At 48.1% G+C, this 20,379-nt stretch overlaps 1 protein-coding gene across 3 annotated transcripts in view; it reads left to right on the top strand.

Annotated features, from left to right (window-relative positions):
- Window positions 1–20,379, top strand: part of CECR2 (CECR2 histone acetyl-lysine reader) — a 139,573-nt gene that overhangs the window by 98,501 nt on the left and 20,693 nt on the right. For all 3 annotated transcript variants that reach the window (XM_073320013.1, XM_073320023.1, XM_073320033.1), the window contains 3 exons: window positions 1,260–1,429; window positions 1,945–2,022; window positions 7,413–7,569. In XM_073320013.1, coding sequence (XP_073176114.1) covers window positions 1,260–1,429; window positions 1,945–2,022; window positions 7,413–7,569 — 405 coding nt within the window. The remainder of the gene's footprint in view (window positions 1–1,259; window positions 1,430–1,944; window positions 2,023–7,412; window positions 7,570–20,379) is intronic.

The raw sequence follows: 20,379 nt of genomic DNA, 5'->3' as shown, positions 1-20,379 counted from the left end.
GTGTTTTCCCTTGACATGACGGTCGGATTCTTGAGAGGGCTCGAGAGACTCTTTCCGCAGGTATGGGCTCCTGTCCCGCAGTGGGATCTTAACTTGGTCCTCTCTAGGCTCACCAGCCCACCCTTTGAACTGTGGGGTTCCTGCTCCTACTACCTCCAGGGGTACTGCTTTGGAGTCCCCTAATATGGAATGGACATGAGCAAGCACTTGAGAAAAAGAGTTACCTTTTCCAAATCTGGTGTTCTTCGAGGTGAGTTTGTCATGTCCATTCCACAACCCCCCTCCTTCCCCACTGTCGGAGTTTCTGGCAAAAAGGAACTGGGGGGGGGACGACCGGTGGCGCCCCTTATACCGCCATTTGGGTGCCACTCCAGAGGGCGCCAGAGCCGTCCCCTATGGATACTGCTGAGGGAAAAACTTCCAGCACCGCTGCATGTGGTGAGCACACACACCTAATGTGGAATGGACGTGAGCAACACATCTCGAAGAACACCAGTTACAGAAAAGGTAACTGTTGTTTCCACCACGATGGAGGCAACTCTGGCTTTGTCTTTTCTCTACCCCTTCCTCAGAGTTCAACTTCTCCCTGGACTGCTGCAGCTCCACACTTGGAATTTCAAGACAGAACTTCCAAAGCTGAAACTACGTAAATAGAAATGTGGTAGGTTTATAGGATGGATGTTTTCTGCTAGCTTAGATAGTTTCAGCTTTAGAAGTTATCTCCTGGGTCAGAGCGCCGTGCTGCAGCAGTCCAGCAGAGGGAGTCTGAGCAACTGTAACCCATGAGTAGTGCCAGACCCAGTTGATGCCTTCCATTATAAAAAATAAATTACAGCTAAGGAAACTAACTCTTCCTTTCCCCACTTGTCTTTTCCTCCTGTGGGCTGCTGGATAGTCAGGGTTGTGTTTTTAGAGTGGATTAGGTTAATAATGGCATTTCACCCAAAATATTCCAGGTGCTGCCACTGTTTTATTTCCCACCTCGGCGTACAGTGCCCTGGAGTGTGTATTACTGGCTCTAGGGGCCATGACAATGCTCTTGAGAGAGCTTGGAATGAAGCCATAGCTAGGCAGGTCTTCCTGTAACCTACATGAACGATTCTTCTTGCTTCTTCCTAGACCACAACCCATGTTACGTAGGGGTGTGTACACAGCCAACGTCTTTCTTTCTTCCAAAGTTCTGGAGGGGAGGGCGTAGGTCGGAGGAAAGCCGCCAACAATAATCATTGTAGAGATAATATCCCTTTATGTTCTTGAAGGGTCCCAGGGACCAGGCCGTGGGACATGGTGGCTGCTGTGTCAGACAGAAGAGGAGTGGAGACAAGTCACAGAGAGCTTCAGAGAGAGAACCTCCCTAAGAGAACGGCAGCTCTACAAGCTCCTGAGTGAAGACTTCCTGCCTGAGATTTGCAACATGATCGCCCAGAAGGTGTGTGTGAGCACATAAGGCTGGGGAGGTGTCAGCCTGCTTATCTCTGTATGGTGACTGCTCTTGAATGCAGGGACGCTGGATGGCTGGAAGAGGGCTAAATCCAGCCAGCCATCAAACACCTGTGGGAATAGGGAATGGGAAGGATGTCTTATCTGCTGCAGCAGAAACACTTAGAGCAGTACAGGATCCCTAAATATTTTCTAGGTACCATGTAAACAGGGACTACTAGGCTTTGTTTGCAAGGAGTGGGATTTTTGGTGATGGAGTGGTGGATAGCTAGACTCTGAAGAGTGCTACTCATCAGATAACTATTTTAAGATGGGACAAATCTGGAGTATGATCTTCCTGAGAACATGCCTCTTAAATCAACTCCATAGCCAGTATGACGCTACCCTTGTAAAGCTAATAGTAGCTTCCTGGTCACTCCTAATACAAAAATTCCCCAACCAACATCAGTGGTGTGCCCCAATCCACATCTTCTCCTTCTCTCCCTTCTTCCACCCCCATTTCAGGAGAAGCGTCTGCAGCGAACGGAGTTTTCGCCCAGGTGGATGTCTGACCGTCAATCCATTAAGCCAATCCAGCAGGAGGTGAGAAGGTTTGAAAATGGTTGCAAGCAAATACCTCAAGGGAAAAATAACCCAAATCATGGATATTCAGTGGAAAGGAAAACTTTAAAAGCATTAATGCCGAAAGAGAGCTTGATAGCAGCCATCAAATTAAAGATGAATATGCAATGGCACCAAAAGAAGCCAATGCAATTATGGGCTGCATGCACAGAAGCATCATATCATGAATCAGGGGAGTAACAGCCTTTCTTTCTAACTCAGAGGCAGCTGCACCCACAGGAATCTGTTTACTTTGAGGAACTTCACTACTATAGAAATACTGGCAAATTGGAGGCTATTCAGAGACAATCTAAGTAGGACCTGGGGCTAGAAGGATTGATTTACAAAGGGAAATTATAGGAGTGAAGAACGTATAGCTTAATAAAGGTAAACATGAGGCTCCATATACTTGTCAGGGAGTAAAGACTAAAGGTGGAGATGAATTCCTTGGTTTAGTACACAAGGTGTAATGAGGAGAAATAGGATGGAACAGGGAGAGAAAATGTAGGTTGATTGTCCTAGGAAAGCTTAGACTCAGATCTATTAGGTCACGGAATAATCTCCTAGCGGAGGTGGCAAAAGAACCATTACTTGTATGTTTTAAATTAAACTGGACAAAACATTGGAAAACATCCTGCAAGGAACATCCCACATGAGCCAGGGGGCAGGACTGGATAGATGATTTTTGTCTGTTCTATTTCTAATACCTGTAATATGAGGGAAGAGCAGAAAGGATGTCACATGATTCCACTTGTTAAAATAAACAAATTAGAGTAGTTGAATAAATGTAGGGATGAGCCATTCCTTGTGTTATAGATAGGAGCCCATGGAGAGGGGGATGATGTACTAACCACTGTCAGTTAGACCAGGGATATTCTCCTGTTAGGGTTGCCAACTTTCTAATTGCACAAAACCGAATGCCCTTGCCCCGCCTCCTTCCCCAAAGTCCCGCCCCCGCTCATTCCATCCCTCCTCCCTCTGTCACTCGCTCTCCCCCGCCCTCACTTACTCATTTTCATCTGTCTGGGGCAGGGGGTTGGGGTGGGTGCAGGAGGGTGTGAGGGCTCTGGCTAGGGGTGTGGGCTCCGGGGTGGGGCCAGAAATGAGGGGTTCAAGATGTTGGGGGGGCTGGGGCATGAGGTTGGGGTGCGGGAATGGGTGAGGGCTCTGGCTGGGGGTACAGACTCTGGGGTGGGCCAGGGATGAGGGGTTTGGTGTGCAGGAGGGGGCTCCGGGCTGGGGGGTGGGTCGAGGGGTTCAGAGTGTGGGAGGGGGTTCCGGGCTGAGACAGGGGATTGGGGTGCAGGAGGGAGTACAGTCTCTGGGAGGGCGTGTAGACTCTGGCCAGGCAGCACTTACCTCAGGTGGCTCCCGGAAGCAGCCTCGTGTCCCTCGGCCCCCAGGTGGAGGCACAGGCAGGCGGTTCTGTGTGGTGACTCCACCCGCGGGTGCCGCCCCTGCATCTCCCATTGGCTGCGGTTCCTGGCCAATGGAGATGCAGAACCAGCTCTTGGGGCGGGGGCTGCGCACGGAGCCCCCATAGTAGCACCTCTGCCTAGGGGCCGCAGGGACGTGCCGGCCACTTCTGGGGCGCCATGCAGAGCAGGTTGGGAGCCTGCTAGCCCCACTGCGCCACCAACTGGACTTTTAACAGCCTGATCAGTGGTTCTGACCAGAGCTGCTGGGGTGCCTTTTCGACCGGGTTTTCTGGCCAAAACCGGACACCTGGCAACCCTATCTCCTGTGCTACAAAAAACGTTACCATCCAGGAAGTGAGATGACACATTCATACGCAGGCAGCAAAAATCCAAATGTGGGGACAGGAAAACACATGGAGTCTGAATGGCTGCTAATCAGTAACACAGGTGCTTCAGGTCCAGGGGTGCAGAGGGCTGTTAATTGCTGCCTGTGAGTCAGCATATTGGTTCCAGTGAGCTCAGGGCTATCCCTGCACTGCTTCTTACTGTGCTTTGGAGTTGGGGGTGCCAGCAGTTACTGTGATAGGGGGTCTCAGGACATTCATATTTGCAGGGAGCGGGAGTCTGTTAGCTGCCCAGCACGACATTGCAGTCACATGTGCCACATGGAAGCCAGGAAAAGTGCCAGAATATCTGGTGACTGGTTTGCTAAAGGTTGGGTAGGGGCTGCATTGGTAAGATTCAGGCACAAAATGTCACTCCTGCTCAGTGTGGTATTGTGTACGTGACCCCTTCCTTCTAGCCCCGAGCTCTGGATGCTTCTTAAATCTAAGCTGTAACTGCTCCATAGGCTTCTGATCCTTCCGGGGATTTCTCAACAGGTGGTTCAGATTAACTCCTCATTAAAAACCTTCTGAGCAGCACCCTCATTAAGGAGAAACTGCGGAAATCCTGGCAGAGACTATTCAGGGGACGAGGGGAAGGGGCACAAGCTATTCTCGGGCTGGGGGAGGCCAAGGGGACCAGTACTCCATCTCCTTATGTTGATTGAGTATCCTGAGATGGCCCATTTCAGAAGCCAACGTGAAAGGCAGAACCTAGGGATGGTGATGCTATGTCTCGCAGTGCCCTCTATAGGAGGGAAGGAGGTGGTTACATTAAAATCACAGAAATCGGGTTTGTTTTATGCAAGTAAGGAAAAGCTGGATTAAAAAAAAATCCTTGCCAACTATTCGTTCGGAAAGTTTTACTTATGTTCCGTGCTGGCATTTCTCATTCCAACAGGTATGCAAAGAGACACTCCCATCACACAACCTGACTGCCTGCTTGGGTGTCTGTGGCCTGATTTCCAAGATGAGCACCCATAACTCTGGCTGACTTCATTGGAAGTTGCACGTGCTCAGCCCCTCTGAAAGTTAGGCCACTATCCATCTAGAACATCTTACAGCACCCATCCTATAACTGCTGTAATAAGACTTCTTGAGCAGGCCCAGTCGGACTGCCAGAGCCACTGGGAACAAATGTTTTTTTGGGGTGGCTGTATGTTGGAATCGCAGTGCTCATAGTGTTGGGTTGGTGATTTTCCTGTTTTCCTCTTAACTCACACCAGAACGGCACCAGATCTACTGTGTGGGGCACCTTTGGTTTGTTTAAAACTCTTGTCTACTCTATAAATACTGTCTTCTGTCCAAAGGGTGGTATAAGCCCTGTGGCTGCTGCCTCCACATTGTAGGTAGATCCCCTGTGTCTATGGCCGAATGTCATAGGAAAGCTTAGTGCACTTGGACTAGCTCTGAAAACAGTCTTTTGAGGACTGCAGGCTAGATGTTTTGCCAACGCTTCCCTAGAACACATTTATATGCACGACCATAACCGTTGTGCATATAAATTTGGAGACTGAGAGAAGGGAGGATCATATTAATAGCTTAGCATCTGCAGAAATTGTGTCTGGTGAGGCACACAGATTTGTTTGGATCCACTGCCATGCGAATAAAAAAACTGGCTGACACATCATAAATAAAATCTGCTATGGACTTGCCACCGGTGGTTGGTCACCCTTTGTCTTATTGTCTTTGTACATGTTAGCATGCTAATGACATTAGCACATGCTAAACAGGGGGGTGGTTTGAACCCCATTGAGGGTAGAGACATGCAAGGAGACTCAGAATCTAAAAATATGGGGCCCAGTTGTGTGCACGCTTACGCATGTGAGGAACTTGACTCTCACGAGTTGCCCTATTGATGTCAATGGGAATACTCAAACCTCTACATTTATATATGCTCCTGTTTATAGGATTGGGCCTCTGGTTAGGTTACAAAGCCAATGAGACCTCCAGGTGATAGAGGAAATTAAATTAGAGAGGCGTTTGCGTTTTGATATGGCAGTGCAACTCTGGACCTCATCTCGTGGAACAAGGCATCATCTCATGGAACAAGGAGCTCTCTTTGCTGCTCTGTTGTGACTGCACTTGAAGTATTGGGTTCAGTTCTGGGCATCCTAAGAGTAGGAGGATGTAGAGGGGATTCTGAAAAAAGCAGCTACAGTGACTGAGGGCTGGAAGGGTTGACTTATAAGGAAACAGATTTAATTTTCGATTGAATAGCAAGAGATATCCGCTAATAGTGGAATGCATAAACCCATGGAATAGTTTCCCTTGGAAAGTGACAGGAGTCCTGTTGCTTGTGATATTACAACTGGGCAAAGATCTTTCACTGTAGGAAGAGTCCTGTAGTGGCTGGGGAAATGGACTAGATGTAAAGGGTCTTTACCATCTCTAATTCCTGTGATTCTGTGCTAATTCCCCTAAGATGCAGGCAGAGAGTCTGGCAGGATTAATTGGGTTCTGTAGCCCTTTGGGGATTTTGAATCTTAATAACTGAGACCACTCCATGGCAAGGCCCAAAGGGTTCACTGCATTCTGGTCAGAACAGAACAGGTGTTTCTGTTTTTTCTTTGGTGTGCACTTTAATGTGGGATCCGCTGGTAATGCTGTAAAGCACACCAGGGCCCCAGCTGAACACATCTCTGTAACTGTGGTATGAGTCTACTGGAGGGCGAAATGAGGTGAAGAATAATTCCCCCTCAAGTACTGTTGTTGCTGGAGGCAGCGGGTAGGGAATAGCAAGGAGCATTGCTGCAGGACATCACTAAATAGCATTTCAGGAAAGAGAAAAAAATAAGGAGGCACTTACAATATGTCTGGATTCACTGTACAACCTTTCAAGCCATTTATCAAAGTACCCACAGGTCCTATTTTCAGGCAGGTGAAACAGTAAAGCAATAGTGATTGAGGTGCCGGGCTTTTTCTGGGGATTAATGGTGGGCAAGAAAAAGTTGATGGCCTGAGAGGCAGCTGAGGGACCCCAGCTGATCATTAATCTTCAGGAAATGCCTTCTGCCTAAGTGACTGTTGCTGTTTATATCCTGAGAATGGAGGTAGAGAGCCTATGGGCATATGGGTTATTTCCAAGTGTGATAGTTTCCCTTGGTATGTTCAGGGCATCTGTGCTTTGTAGAACTGTCAGTGGGAATGTTGATGGATGATCCAAGCATTCGGCTTATAATGAAATCAAGCAAATAAAGTTTTTCCCATGGTGCCTTTTCCCCAGTGCCTATGTGTGCATGGCACTTCACAGACTAATAAGAGGATGTGGTATCTCCTCCATGGAATTTACAGTGTAACAGGATCATACACACTAATTACAACATGCCAGGGATCGAAGGAGAAGGAACTGGGACAGGATAAGAACTGTACACAATGGGAGGAGAATACAGCTCATAGAGTGTAACCTCTTTGGCAGAGAGTTTGTATGTATTTTTGTTTACATAACTTATTGTAGTTACATTTTTAAGTCTCCTTCAAAGTAAATCTGCAGCTGATCAGATCCGTATAAACCAGTGCCGCCTTAAGCTTTATGCCCATTACAATTTCATACATGGCCCTTTTGTCCCAGGCAACTCCAAGTGTGCTCAGCAGGATGGAGAAGCAAAGGCGCAGGGAGGAAGAGGAGGAGCGCCAAATCCTTCTAGCAGTGCAGAAGAAGGAGCAGGAACAGCTGCTAAAGGAGGAGAGGAAGAGGGAGATGGAGGAGAAGGTCAAAGCAGTGGAAGGTACCTGTGTGAAGTGGAGGTGGGGACGTTGAAAGGGCCCCTGATTGAGTTATTAAACTGAATTGAGATATATCCTTTGTGCTCCTTCCATGCCATAGACTCCTTCATATATGTCCAAGATGGAATCAGTGTTTGTGTTGCCTCAGAAATGGGTTTGTTATTCTCTGGCCTCTTCTTGCTTGGCCACCTGTATTCCCTTTTCCTTCTCCCTCCTTGTCCTCTTGTATCCCCTCCAGCTCTGTCTTCCTCCTACCACCCTGGCTTCATCACCTTCCATAACTCTGTCCTTTCCTCCTCCCTACTGTTTATGCTTCTCTTGCAGTTTCCTGCCCCTCTTCTGCCTCCCTGCTGGGTGCTGCGGAGCTCCCCACACAGACACCCTGCCCAACTGAGTTTTCATTGCCTCTGAGCAGCACTCGTTCCATTCTGCCTGAAGCAAGTGGCCAGAAACGCTGCAAGGTGGAATAGCCTTGCGAGGGGGAAGGGTGGGTGCCACAAGAGCAGCATTTCCACACTGGTGTGGGCCATTAAATAGCACTCTCATAATTCCGGGTCCAGACTGGACCAAGGGTTAAAACCTAGGTTGTGCAGGGGACAACTTTAGAAGCTTTTCCAAGTGCTAGTTCATGCTGTCCACACGCTGTTACCTAACAGATAATTGTCTGGGGTTTAAGCAGTCAGAGGATGTGAACACCTATCATCAGACAGGCGTGCATTGGCACTAGAATGTCACAGGAATAAGATGGGGTCTGACTGCCCTTCTGCCTTTCGGCTGAGTTACCGGGATTAATTTATTTCCTGTGGTTCGAGTATATTTGCAGTTTATCCAACTACTCAATCTCCCAGCTGAACAGAAATGACTCTTGTTTTCTTCCCGCCCCTCTTCCCTCTGCAGTAATTCTGAGCTAAAGGAGCAGCAGCAAGTGTGAGCTTGAGAAGTCAGAGGTGGTACAGATGTGGGGAGGACAGATTTTTTTCTGGGCTTAATGCAGCATTGTCAGGTTTCATTTCACTCTTGCTTTGGGCTGCTGCAACCAGGTGCAGGGCAAGTCAGTCATTTCATCTGGGGTCAGAAGTGCCAGATCTGTGGTTATCACAACAAATGACTGAGTTGCTGCAGTGCTAGGAAGACCCAGCATGTCCCCAGAAAACTGCTCTGGATGTAAATGTCTGGTGTAGTAAAAGCACTTGTGAATTGTTTAAGATGATACAGAATTAGTATAACAAAAAGAAAAACTAAGTACACAAAACCAGTGAACTTTGCAATACAGAATAGTTTGCTAACCAGATGTTTGGTAGCAGGCCAGATATCCTGTAACAGAGTAGCTTTTTCTACCTGCTACCCCTTTAGCCTTTTAAAACCGAATTACACAGGTGGCCTTTATACTTCTCTGATTGTCAGTCACAGCTAATCTAGTCAAAATCTAGTGCATTAACCACAAAACCATTCAATTCCAGATCTACCACTGACTTCCTGTGTCACTTTGGCAAGTGACATAATTTCCAGTGCTTCAATTCCCCATTTGTAAACTGGGCATAATACTTCTCTACATCTCAGGTGTCGTGAGGATAAATCTGCAAATACATGGGAGATTGTCAGATACTGCTTTGATATCAGTCATATAGGTACATAAAGAGATAAATGGAATCACTGCATTATCTGATGGTGCTAGGCCTTGTCTACACAAAAATTTGCTCTGCGTTAGCTTAAATCTGTTTTTTAAAACAATTTAATTAAACTGGTGTAAATTTCTGTGTGGACTGTCTCATTTTGGTTTAAGAGTGGCTTATTTCAGTGTAGTTTAAAGCTGCTCCCAATAAACTTAAGCCAAATCAAAATAAGTTTGTCTTAAACCAAAATAAGTGTCCATGAAGTCTTATTGCACTGGTTTAACTAAATTGATTTAAAATCAAACCTTTAGTTAAATCAGTGCATACTTTTCATGTACACTGGGCCTTGGAAACATCAGTTATCCAGGTAATATTTTGGGTTTTCCACAGTTCACTTTATGACTAGACACGCTCTCAATGACAGTAAATCAGGTTTTTCTCTTGGAAAAGAGTTTCCATGACAGATCTGCAGTGAAGATGAAGTAGTTTGTTTTGTAAGACTGGATCTTCACATATACAGGTTTTCAGGATTACAAAGACTTTGAACTTTATGGATCCTCTTAACTGAATTCTGTAAGGGGTACTTCAATGACAGAAAAACAGAGAATGAAGGATTTGTACCATCTAATGAGAGTTCACTTGCTTTATAGTTTCAGGATGAGGGCATAGTTAGATTGTCTGTATCTTGTCAATCCGATATTTTGCTAGCCCCTTCTTCAGGGTATAACCCAGATGGTGAACCTCTGCTGGGCCCATCTACATTTTCCTGGATTTATGGTTTCAACCAGCTTTCTGGATTTCCACCAGGTTTCAAGTGCTCCTCTCACATGGCACTGTGTATCATCTAGATATGTAGTTGGAAGATTATGAAGTACCTTAAGGGCACTGGCAACCTTTTGGAGTTTGATGAGTAGTGGCCCGTGTAGGCCAAAAGCATGCCAGTGAATTAAAACAGTCCAATTGTGATCTTAAAGATGAGAGATTCTTTATATTGCAGTGATAGGGTTAGTGGCAGGTGCCTTTAACTGAGCTCCAACATGGAAATATGGTAGCTTTCCCCTATATTCTCCATCATCTCATCATGCAAAGCATCATCAGATTTAGACAGCGTCCCACAGCCTACACAAAGTGAACACCCCCATTTTTCTTGGGCACTATAACTGCAAGGCTTGTCCATTTTCTATTAAATGGCTCAGTTACTCCTAGGTCATTCATTTTCCTCAACTCATCGTACGGGTATCCATTGCACCTTTGGTCTCAGTGACCCTAATCCTGTAACAAGTGATGTGTGATATTAAGGTAGTTCTTGCTGGATCAATTTAATGATCCAGCGAGAACTGGAACATATGTTGGGATTGCTCTATTCCAGGTTCAAAGATAAGCCAGGTGGATTCCTCCTTCTCATCTTTCTGACCAGGCCAACTTGGATCCAAGGCCTTTCCTTCCCCTTTGATCTTCTGGATCAGCCCACAAGATGTAAATTCCCCTTGTGATTCTTTCCACATATGCCACCTTTCCTGGTTTCCCATATACAGTAGGTCCTCTGGAAAAAACTTGTTTGTCTGTAGCCAAAGACCCAGTTACCACACATGATATTGGACAGTCTGCTACAAGTTGTGGTATTCTAAATCAGGATATACCAATTCTATGTTAGAGGGGATGTTTATCAGCCATACTTACTTTCATCAAAAATTTACTGGTCCTTAATTTCTATTCAGAACTCCAGAAACCCATGTAATGTCCATGTACACAGCACAATTCCAAGATGTTGCTTACATCCAGACCTTTAGTGGGGATCCATCTGTGGTGGACAAAGGTCTGTGCACTACTTGTATCGAGGAGGCCTCTTAACTTCCTCCTATTTAGGAATCACACACACATCTGGATGCCATCACCCAAATGGCTGGTATTAAGATTCCTCCTGGGAAAAGACACAGGTTCATGACATTTTTCACTGGAGAGTCCCCTGCTTTATGTCACACTTGGTCACAGTAAAAGTATACCATGTTTTTTTATATCCATTCTGCCCCTGTAGTATCCAGGTTTATTTTACACCAAGTCCCCTCTCTCCTTTTCCCTATTTTTGCACCTTGAGTGCTAGCCAGAGTCCTGTAAGGGTAAACTTGAAAACTCTTCACCATTCTTTGTTCTGACACACACCCAGGTCTGGAACAGCTCCTGAATGATAATGTCCAGTATCTCCTCAGTAGATTTCTTTGGATGTAGCAATCGTGTTGTAGAATTAATCAAGTTTTTCTCAGGGTGCTGCTTCTGATGAAATGGTGTCCAACTTGACCCTTCAGCAGTATTCAGAGACCTGACTCTTCTCTTAGAATAGCAGCTTTTTCTTAGGAGTAGTCACAGGGGTGTCCTCATGTGGTACAATAGACCTCAAAGTGCCTTCTCAGATAACAAGGGTACCAGGAAAGGAATCCACTGGCTCTGTGGCTGATCACAAAATATGGCCAGCCACGCACAACAAAGAAAGCTCCAACATCTTCCCCCTTGAGATTCTGGGAAAGTTTAGGAGGCTTTTGCACCATCCCTGATGGACGTTCTCCCTCAAAAACATACCTTTGAAGACAGGAATGGTGCTCCTGGTGTTAGTGGGAGTAAGGTAGTTCAGAGACATTCATTCTCAGTTTTTTCTCTTCATCCCTTTTCACCTCCCTCACTAGTTGACAAACTGGAATGTAGCAATAGCTTTCCTTCAGGGTGTGGCACTTCTTGAGCCCTGCTCATCTTTTACTGCTTTAGTCTCCTGTCACTGTGGCCCTCTAAGGGTATGTCTACACTACGGAATAAGGTCGAATTTATAGAAGTCGGTTTTTTAGAAATCGGTTTTATATATTCGAGTGTGTGTGTCCCCACAGAAAATGCTCTAGTGCATTAAGTGCATTAACTCGGCGGAGTGCTTCCACAGTACCGAGGCTAGAGTCGACTTCCGGAGCATTGCACTGTGGATAGCTATCCCACAGTTCCCGCAGTCTCCGCTGCCCATTGGAGTTCTGGGTTGAGATCCCAGTGCCTGATGGGGCTAAAACATTGTCGTGGGTGGTTCTGGGTACATATCGTCAGGCCCCCTTTCCCTCCCTCCCTCCCTCCGTGAAAGCAAGGGCAGACAATCGTTTCGCGCCTTTTTTCCTGAGTTATCTGTGCAGACGCCATACCACGGCAAGCATGGAACCCGCTCAGGTAACCATCACCGTATGTCTCCTGGGTGCTGGCAGACGCGGTATGGCATTGCTACACAGTAGCAGCAACCCATTGCCTTGTGGCAGCAGACGGTGCAGTACGACTGGTAGCCGTCCTCATCGTGTCCGAGGTGCTCCTGGCCACGTCGTCTGGGAGCGCCTGGGCAGACATGGGCGCAGGGACTAAATTTGGAGTGACTTGACCAGGTCATTCTCTTTAGTCCTGCAGTCAGTCCTATTGAACCGTCTTATGGTGAGCAGGCAGGCGATACGGATTGCTAGCAGTCGTACTGTACCATCTTCTGCCGGGCAGGCAAGAGATGAGGATGGCATGCAGTCCTTCTGCACCGTCTGCTGCCAGCCAAAGATGTAAAAGATAGATGGAGTGGATCAAAACAAGAAATAGACCAAATTTGTTTTGTATTCATTTGCTTCCCCCCCACCCCCCGTCTAGGGGACTCATTCCTCTAGGTCACACTGCAGTCACTCACAGAGAAGGTGCAGCGAGGTAAATCTAGCCATGTATCAATCAGAGGCCAGGCTAACCTCCTTGTTCCAATAAGAACAATAACTTAGGTGCACCATTTCTTATTGGAACCCTCCGTGAAGTCCTGCCTGAAATACTCCTGGATGTAAAGCCACCCCCTTTGTTGATTTTACCTCCCTGAAGCCAACCCTGTAAGCCGTGTCCTCAGTCGCCCCTCCCTGCGTCAGAGCAACGGCAAACAATCGTGTATCTGAGTTGAGAATGCTGTCCAGAGCAGTCACAATGGAGCACTCTGATGGGGCTAAAACATTGTTGTGGGTGGTTCTGGGTACATATTGTCAGGCCCCCATTCCCTCCCTCCCTCCGTGAAAGCAAGGGCAGACAATCGTTTCTCGCCTTTTTTCCTGAGTTACCTGTGCAGATGCCATACCACGGCAAGCATGGAGCCCGCTCAGGTAACCGTCACCCTATGTCTCCTGGGTGCTGACGCGGTACGGCATTGCTACACAGTAGCAGCAACCCATTGCCTTCTGGCAGCAGACGGTACTGTACGATTGGTAGCCATCCTCGTCATGTCCGAGGTGCTCCTGGCCACGTCGGCTGGGAGCGCCTGGGCAGACATGGGCACAGGGACTAAATTTGGAGTGACTTCACCAGGTCATTCTCTTTAGTCCTGCAGTCAGTCCTATTGAACTGTCTTATGGTGAGCAGGCAGGCGATACGGATTGCTAGCAGTCCTATTGCATCATCTTCTGCTGAGCAGCCATGAGATGTTGATTGCATGCAGTCCTTCTGCACCATCTGCTGCTAGCCAAAGATGTAAAAGACAGATGGAGTGGATCAAAACAAGAAATAGACCAGATTTGTTTTGTACTCATTTGCCTCCTCCCCTGTCTAGGGGACTCATTCCTCTAGGTCACACTGCAGTCACTCACAGAGAAGGGGCAGCAAGGTAAATCTAGCCATGTATCAATCAGAGGCCAGGCTAACCTCCTTGTTCCAATAAGAACAATAACTTAGGTGCACCATTTCTTATTGGAACCCTCCGTGAAGTCCTGCCTGAAATACTCCTGGATGTAAAGCCCTCCCCTTTGTTGATTTTAGCTCCCTGAAGCCAACCCTGTAAGCTGTGTCGTCAGTCGCCCCTCCCTCCGTCAGAGCAACGGCAGACAATCGTTCTGCGCCTTTTTTCTGTGCGGACGCCATACCAAGGCAAGCATGGAGGCCGCTCAGCTCACTTTGGCAATTAGGAGCACATTAAACACCACACGCATTATCCAGCAGTATATGCAGCACCAGAACCTGGCAAAGCGATACCGGGCGAGGAGGCAACATCAGCGCAGTCACGTGAGTGATCAGGACATGGACACAGATTTCTCTGAAAGCATGGGCCCTGCCAATGCATGCATCATGGTGCTAATGGGGCAGGTTCATGCTGTGGAACGCCAATTCTGGGCTCGGGAAACAAGCACAGACTGGTGGGACCGCATAGTGTTGCAGGTCTGGGATGATTCCCAGTAGCTGCGAAACTTTCGCATGTGTAAGGGCACTTTCATGGAACTTTGTGACTTGCTTTCCCCTGACCTGAGGCGCATGAATACCAAGATGAGAGCAGCCCTCACAGTTGAGAAGCGAGTGGCGATAGCCCTGTGGAAGCTTGCAACGCCAGACAGCTACCGGTCAGTTGGGAATCAATTTGGAGTGGGCAAATCTACTGTTGGGGCTGCTGTGATGCAAGTAGCCCACGCAATCAAAGATCTGCTGATATCAAGGGTAGTGACCCTGGGAAATGTGCAGATCATAGTGGATGGCTTTGCTGCAATGGGATTCCCTAACTGTGGTGGGGCCATAGACGGAACCCATATCCCTATCTTGGCACCGGAGCACCAAGCCGCCGAGTACATAAACCGCAAGGGGTACTTTTCGATAGTGCTGCAAGCTCTGGTGGATCACAAGGGACGTTTCACCAACATCAACGTGGGATGGCCGGGAAAGGTACATGACGCTCGCATCTTCAGGAACTCTGGTCTGTGTCAAAAGCTGTAGGAAGGGACTTTATTCCCAGACCAGAAAATAACTGTTGGGGATGTTGAAATGCCTATATGTATCCTTGGGGAGCCCAGCCTACCCCTTAATGCCATGGCTCATGAAGCCGTACACAGGCAGCCTGGACAGTAGTCAGGAGCTGTTCAACTACAGGCTGAGCAAGTGCAGAATGGTGGTAGAATGTGCATTTGGACGTTTAAAGGCGCGCTGGCGCAGTTTACTGACTCGCTTAGACCTCAGCGAAACCAATATTCCCACTGTTATTACTGCTTGCTGTGTGCTCCACAATATCTGTTAGAGTACGGGGGAGACGTTTATGGCGGGGTGGGAGGTTGAGGCAAATCGCCTGGCTGCTGGTTACGCACAGCCAGACACCAGGGCGGTTAGAAGAGCACAGGAGGGCGCGGTACGCATCAGAGAAGCTTTGAAAACCAGTTTCATGACTGGCCAGGCTACGGTGTGAAAGTTCTCTTTGTTTCTCCTTGATGAAACCCCCCACCCCTTGGTTCACTCTACTTCCCTGTAAGCTAACCACCCTCCCCTTGTCCCTTCAAGCACCGCTTGCAGAGGCAATAAAGTCATTGTTGCTTCACATTCATGCATTCTTTATTCATTCATCACACAAATAGGGGGATGACTACCAAGGTAGCCCAGGAGGGGTGGTGGAGGAGGGAAGGAAAATGCCACACAGCACTTTAAAAGTTTACAACTTTAAAATTTATTGAATGCCAGCCTTCTTTTTTTTGGGCAATCCTCTGTGGCGGAGTGGCTGGTTGGCCGGTGGCCCCCCGACCGCGTTCTTGGGCGTCTGGGTGTGGAGGCTATGGAACTTGGGGAGGAGGGCGGTTGGTTACAGAGGGGCTGTAGTGGCAGTCTGTGCTCCAGCTGCCTTTGCTGCAGCTCAACCATACACTGGAGCATACTGGTTTGGTCCTCCAGCAGCCTCAGCATTGAATCCTGCCTCCTCTCATCACGCTGCCGCCACATTTGAGCTTCAGCCCTGTCTTCAGCCCACCACTTACTCTCTTTAGCCCACCACCTCTCCTCCTGGTCATTTTGTGCTTTCCTGCACTCTGACATTATTTGCCTCCACGCATTCGTCTGTGCTCTGTCAGTGTGGGAGGACAGCATGAGCTCGGAGAACATTTCATTGCGAGTGCGTTTTTTTTCTTTCTAAGCTTCACTAGCCTCTGGGAAGGAGAAGATCCTGTGATCATTGAAACACATGCAGCTGGTGAAGAAAAAAAGGGACAGTGGTATTTAAAAAGGCACATTTTATAAAACAGTGGCTACACTCTTTCAGGGTAAACCTTGCTGTTAACATTACATACATAGCACATGTGCTTTCGTTACAAGGTCGCATTTTGCCTCCCCCCACCACGTGGCTACCCCCTCCACCTCCCCCCCTCCCTGTGGCTAACAGCGGGGAACATTTCTGTTTAGCCACAGGCAAACAGCCCAGCAGGAATGGGCTCCTCTGAGTGTCCCCTGAAGAAAAGCACTCTATTTCAACCAGGTGACCATGAATTATATCTCACTCTCCTGAGGATAACACAGAGAGATAAAGAACAGATGTTGTTTGAATGCCAGCAAACATACACTGCAATGCTTTGTTGTACAATGATTCCCGAGAACGTGTTACTGGCCTGGAGTGGTAAAGTGTCCTACCATGAAGGACGCAATAAGGCTGCCCTCCCCAGAAACCTTTTGCAAAGGCTTTGGGAGTACATCGAGGAGAGCCACGAATGCCAGGGCAAAGTAATCCTTTCATATGCTTGCTTTTAAACCATGTATAGTATTTTAAAAGGTACACTCACCGGAGGTCTCTTCTCCGCCTGCTGGGTCCAGGAGGCAGCCTTGGGTGGGTTCGGGGGGTACTGGCTCCAGGACCAGGGTGAGAAACAGTTCCTGGCTGTCAGGAAAACCGGTTTCTCTGCTTGCTTGCTGTGAGCTATCTACAACCTCATCATCATCATCATCTTCTTCATCCCCAAAACCTGCTTCCGTATTGCCTCCATCTCCATTGAAGGAGTCAAACAACACGGCTGGGGTAGTGGTGGCTGAACCCCCTAAAATGGCATGCAGCTCATCATAGAAGCGGCATGTTTGGGGCTCTGACCCGGAGCGGCTGTTCGCTTCTCTGGTTTTCTGGTAGGCTTGCCTCAGCTTCTTCAGTTTCACGTGGCACTGCTTCGGGTCCCTGTTATGGCCTCTGTCCTTCATGCCCTGGGAGATTTTGACAAAGGTTTTGGCATTTCGAAAACTGGGACAGAGTTCTGATAGCACGGATTCCTCTTTCCATACAGCGATCAGATCCTGTACCTCCCGTTCGGTCCATGCTGGAGCTCTTTTGCGATTCTGGGACTCCATCATGGTCACCTCTGCTGATGAGCTCTGCATGGTCACCTGCAGCTTGCCACGCTGGCCAAACAGGAAATGAGATTCAAAAGTTTGCAGTTCTTTTCCTGTCTACCTGGCCAGTGCATCTGAGTTGAGAGTGCTGTCCAGAGCGGTCACAATGGAACACTCTGGGATAGCTCCCGGAGGCCAATACCATCGAATTGTGTCCACAGTATCCCAAATTCGAGCCGGCAAGGCCGATTGAAGCGTTAATCTACTTGTCGGGGTGGAGTAAGGAAATTGATTTTAAGAGCCCTTTAAGTCGAAATAAAGGGCTTCATTGTGTGAACGGGTGCAGGTTTACATCGATTTAATGCTGCTAAATTCGACCTAAAGTCCTAGTGTAGACCAGGGCTAAGAATGATTGGAAAAGGGATGTGAAGGTTGCCATCTCACAGGTGACAGGCCTGAGGTGCAGAAGCTGTAGGAGGCAAATACACCAGAATCTCCTCCAGACCCCCTACCCTTCTTTGGATCTCCACCTTACGCTTCATACTGAATATGGATTGCTGCAGCTTCAGTGACCAAGGAGACAGAGAATCTTCTCAGTAAACAGTTCTGGAGACAAAATCTTGGTACAAAATAGGTGCTTGTGAATTTAAGTGCACTTAGTCCTGGTCTACACTATGAGTTTAGGTTGAATTTAGCAGCATTAGGTTGATTTAACCCTGCACCCGTCCACACAACCAAGCCTGTTTTGTCGACTTAAAGGGCTCTTAAAATCGATTTCTGTACTCCTCCCTGGCAAGGGGAGTAGCACTAAAATCGACCTCGCTGGGTCGAATTTGGGCTAGTGTGGACGCAATTTGACGGTATTGGCCACCGGGAGCTATCCCAGAGTGCTCCATTGTGGCCACTCTGGACAGCAGTCTCAACTCAGATGCACTGGCCAGGTAGACAGGAAAAGCCCTGGGAACTTTTGAATTTCATTTCCTGTTTGGCCAGCGTGGCAAGCTGATCAGCACAGTTGACCATGCAGAGCTCATCAGCAGAGGTGACTATGGAGTCCCAGAATCGCAAAAGAGCTCCAGCATGGACCAAATGGGAGGTACTAGATCTGATCACTGTATGGGAGAAGAATCCGTGCAGGCAGAACTCTGTTCCAAAAGATGAAATGCCAGTATATTTGCCAAAATCTCCAAGCATGATGGAGAGGCTACAACAGGGACGCACAGCAGTGCTGTGTGAAAATTAAGGAGCTGAGGCAAGCCTACCAAAAAACAAAGGATGCAAATGGTCACTCTGGGTCAAAGCCCCATACATGCTGCTTCTATGATGAGCTGCATGCAATTCTTGGGGGAGCCCCTACCACTTCCCCACCACTGTCCATGGCACCTGCAAGGAGGGAGTCTCACGCAACAGGGATAAGGATTTTGTGGATGAGGAAGATGAGGAGGAAGAGGAGGTTGAGGACAGCACACAGCAGGCAAGCGGAGAATCCCTTCTCCCCGACAGCCAGGAACTGTTCATCACCCTGGAGCCAATACCCTTCCAACCTTCCCAAGGCAGGCTCCTGGACCATAAAGCCAGAGAAGGCACCTCTGGTGAGTGAACCTTTGTAAATATAATACAGGGTTTAAAAGCAAGCGTGTTTAATGATTACTTTGCCCTGAAGACTTGGGATGCATTCATGGCCAGTATAGCTACTGGAAAAGTCTGTTAACGTTTTTTGGGATGGAGCGGAAATCCTCCAGGGACATCTCCATGAAGCTCTCCTGGTGGTACTCTGTGTGTTAGCCTCAGGGAGTGATATCATTCACGGTCACCTGGCTGAAATAAAGGAAATTTGTTTAAGGGGACATTCAGAGGTGCCCGTTCCTGCTGGGCTGTTTGCTTTTGGCTGAAAAGAAATCATCCCCGCTGTTAGCCACGCGGTAAGGGGAGGCCCATTCATGCTGAGCTGTTTGCTGACAGCTGTTTGTCAGCTGTTTGTCAGCTGTTTGGCTGACAGGGATCTTCCCTGATACTAGCCACGCGGTGGGGAGGAGGAAAGTGATCATCCCAGAGAATTGGGGGGGGGGGGTTGAGCTGCACATTCACCCTAAAACCGCAGCCCCTCCTTTTAAATGGCCAACCCAATAGGCTTTTCTTGGTATGGGAAAGGAGGCTGCTGCTGTTTGAAACCGTTCCCACATGTTATGAAGGTTGAAGAAGTCGAAACCCTTTGCCTTACCATGGCTGCCTGCAAGCCGAATTCTGTTGCCCAGCTGAGCGTGTGTGATGTCTCACACCAAACCGGCAGGCACTCAATATAAGAGGCAAAATGCGACCTTGTGCCAAAAGCACATGTGCTATGTAATGTGAATCACTTGATTCAGTGTGAAATAGTCTTTTCTTTGTTCTCTAAAATGTATCTTTTTAAATATTACTCTCCCTGTTTTTTCCTCCCGCAGCTGAAAATGTTTCTACGCTCCCCCTATCATCTCCGTCCCAGAGGCTAGCACAGATTAGAAGGCGAAAAAAATGCACTCGTGATGAAATGTACTCAGAGCTCATGCAGTCCTCCTGCACTGAAAGAGCTCAGCAGAATGCTTGGAGGCAAACAGTGCCAGAGTCCAGGAAAGCATTAAATTAACGTGATGAGAGGAGGAAGGAGTGTGATGAGAGGAGGGAGGAGCACGATGAGAGCAGGCAGGATGCAGTGCTGAGGCTAATGGGGGAGCAAAGTGACGTGCTCAGGTATCTGGTGGAGCTGCAGAAAAGGCAGCAGGAGCACAGACCACCGCCCCTGTATAACTGCCTGCCCTCCTCCCCAAGTTCCATATCCTCCTCACTGAGACGCCCAAGAATGCAGGGCGGGAGACTACGGGCACCCAGCCACTCCACCCCAGAGGCTTTCCCAGGCAACAGAAGGCTGGCATTCAATAAGTTTTGAACTGTAGTGTGGCCTTGTCCTTCCTTCCTCCCCCACCTCACCTGGTGCCTCCCTCCTCCCCCACCCCTCCCAGGCTACCTTGGCAGTTATCCCCCTATTTGTGTGATGGATTAATAAAGAATGCATGATTTTGAAACAATAATGATTTTATTGCCTCTGAAAGCAGTGATCGAAGCGGGGAGGGTGGTTGGCTCACA

The sequence above is a fragment of the Lepidochelys kempii genome, chromosome 1 (assembly GCF_965140265.1).
Source record: "Lepidochelys kempii isolate rLepKem1 chromosome 1, rLepKem1.hap2, whole genome shotgun sequence".
NCBI classification, from domain to species: Eukaryota; Metazoa; Chordata; order Testudines; family Cheloniidae; genus Lepidochelys; species Lepidochelys kempii.
This window is presented reverse-complemented; position numbering and strand designations above follow the sequence as displayed.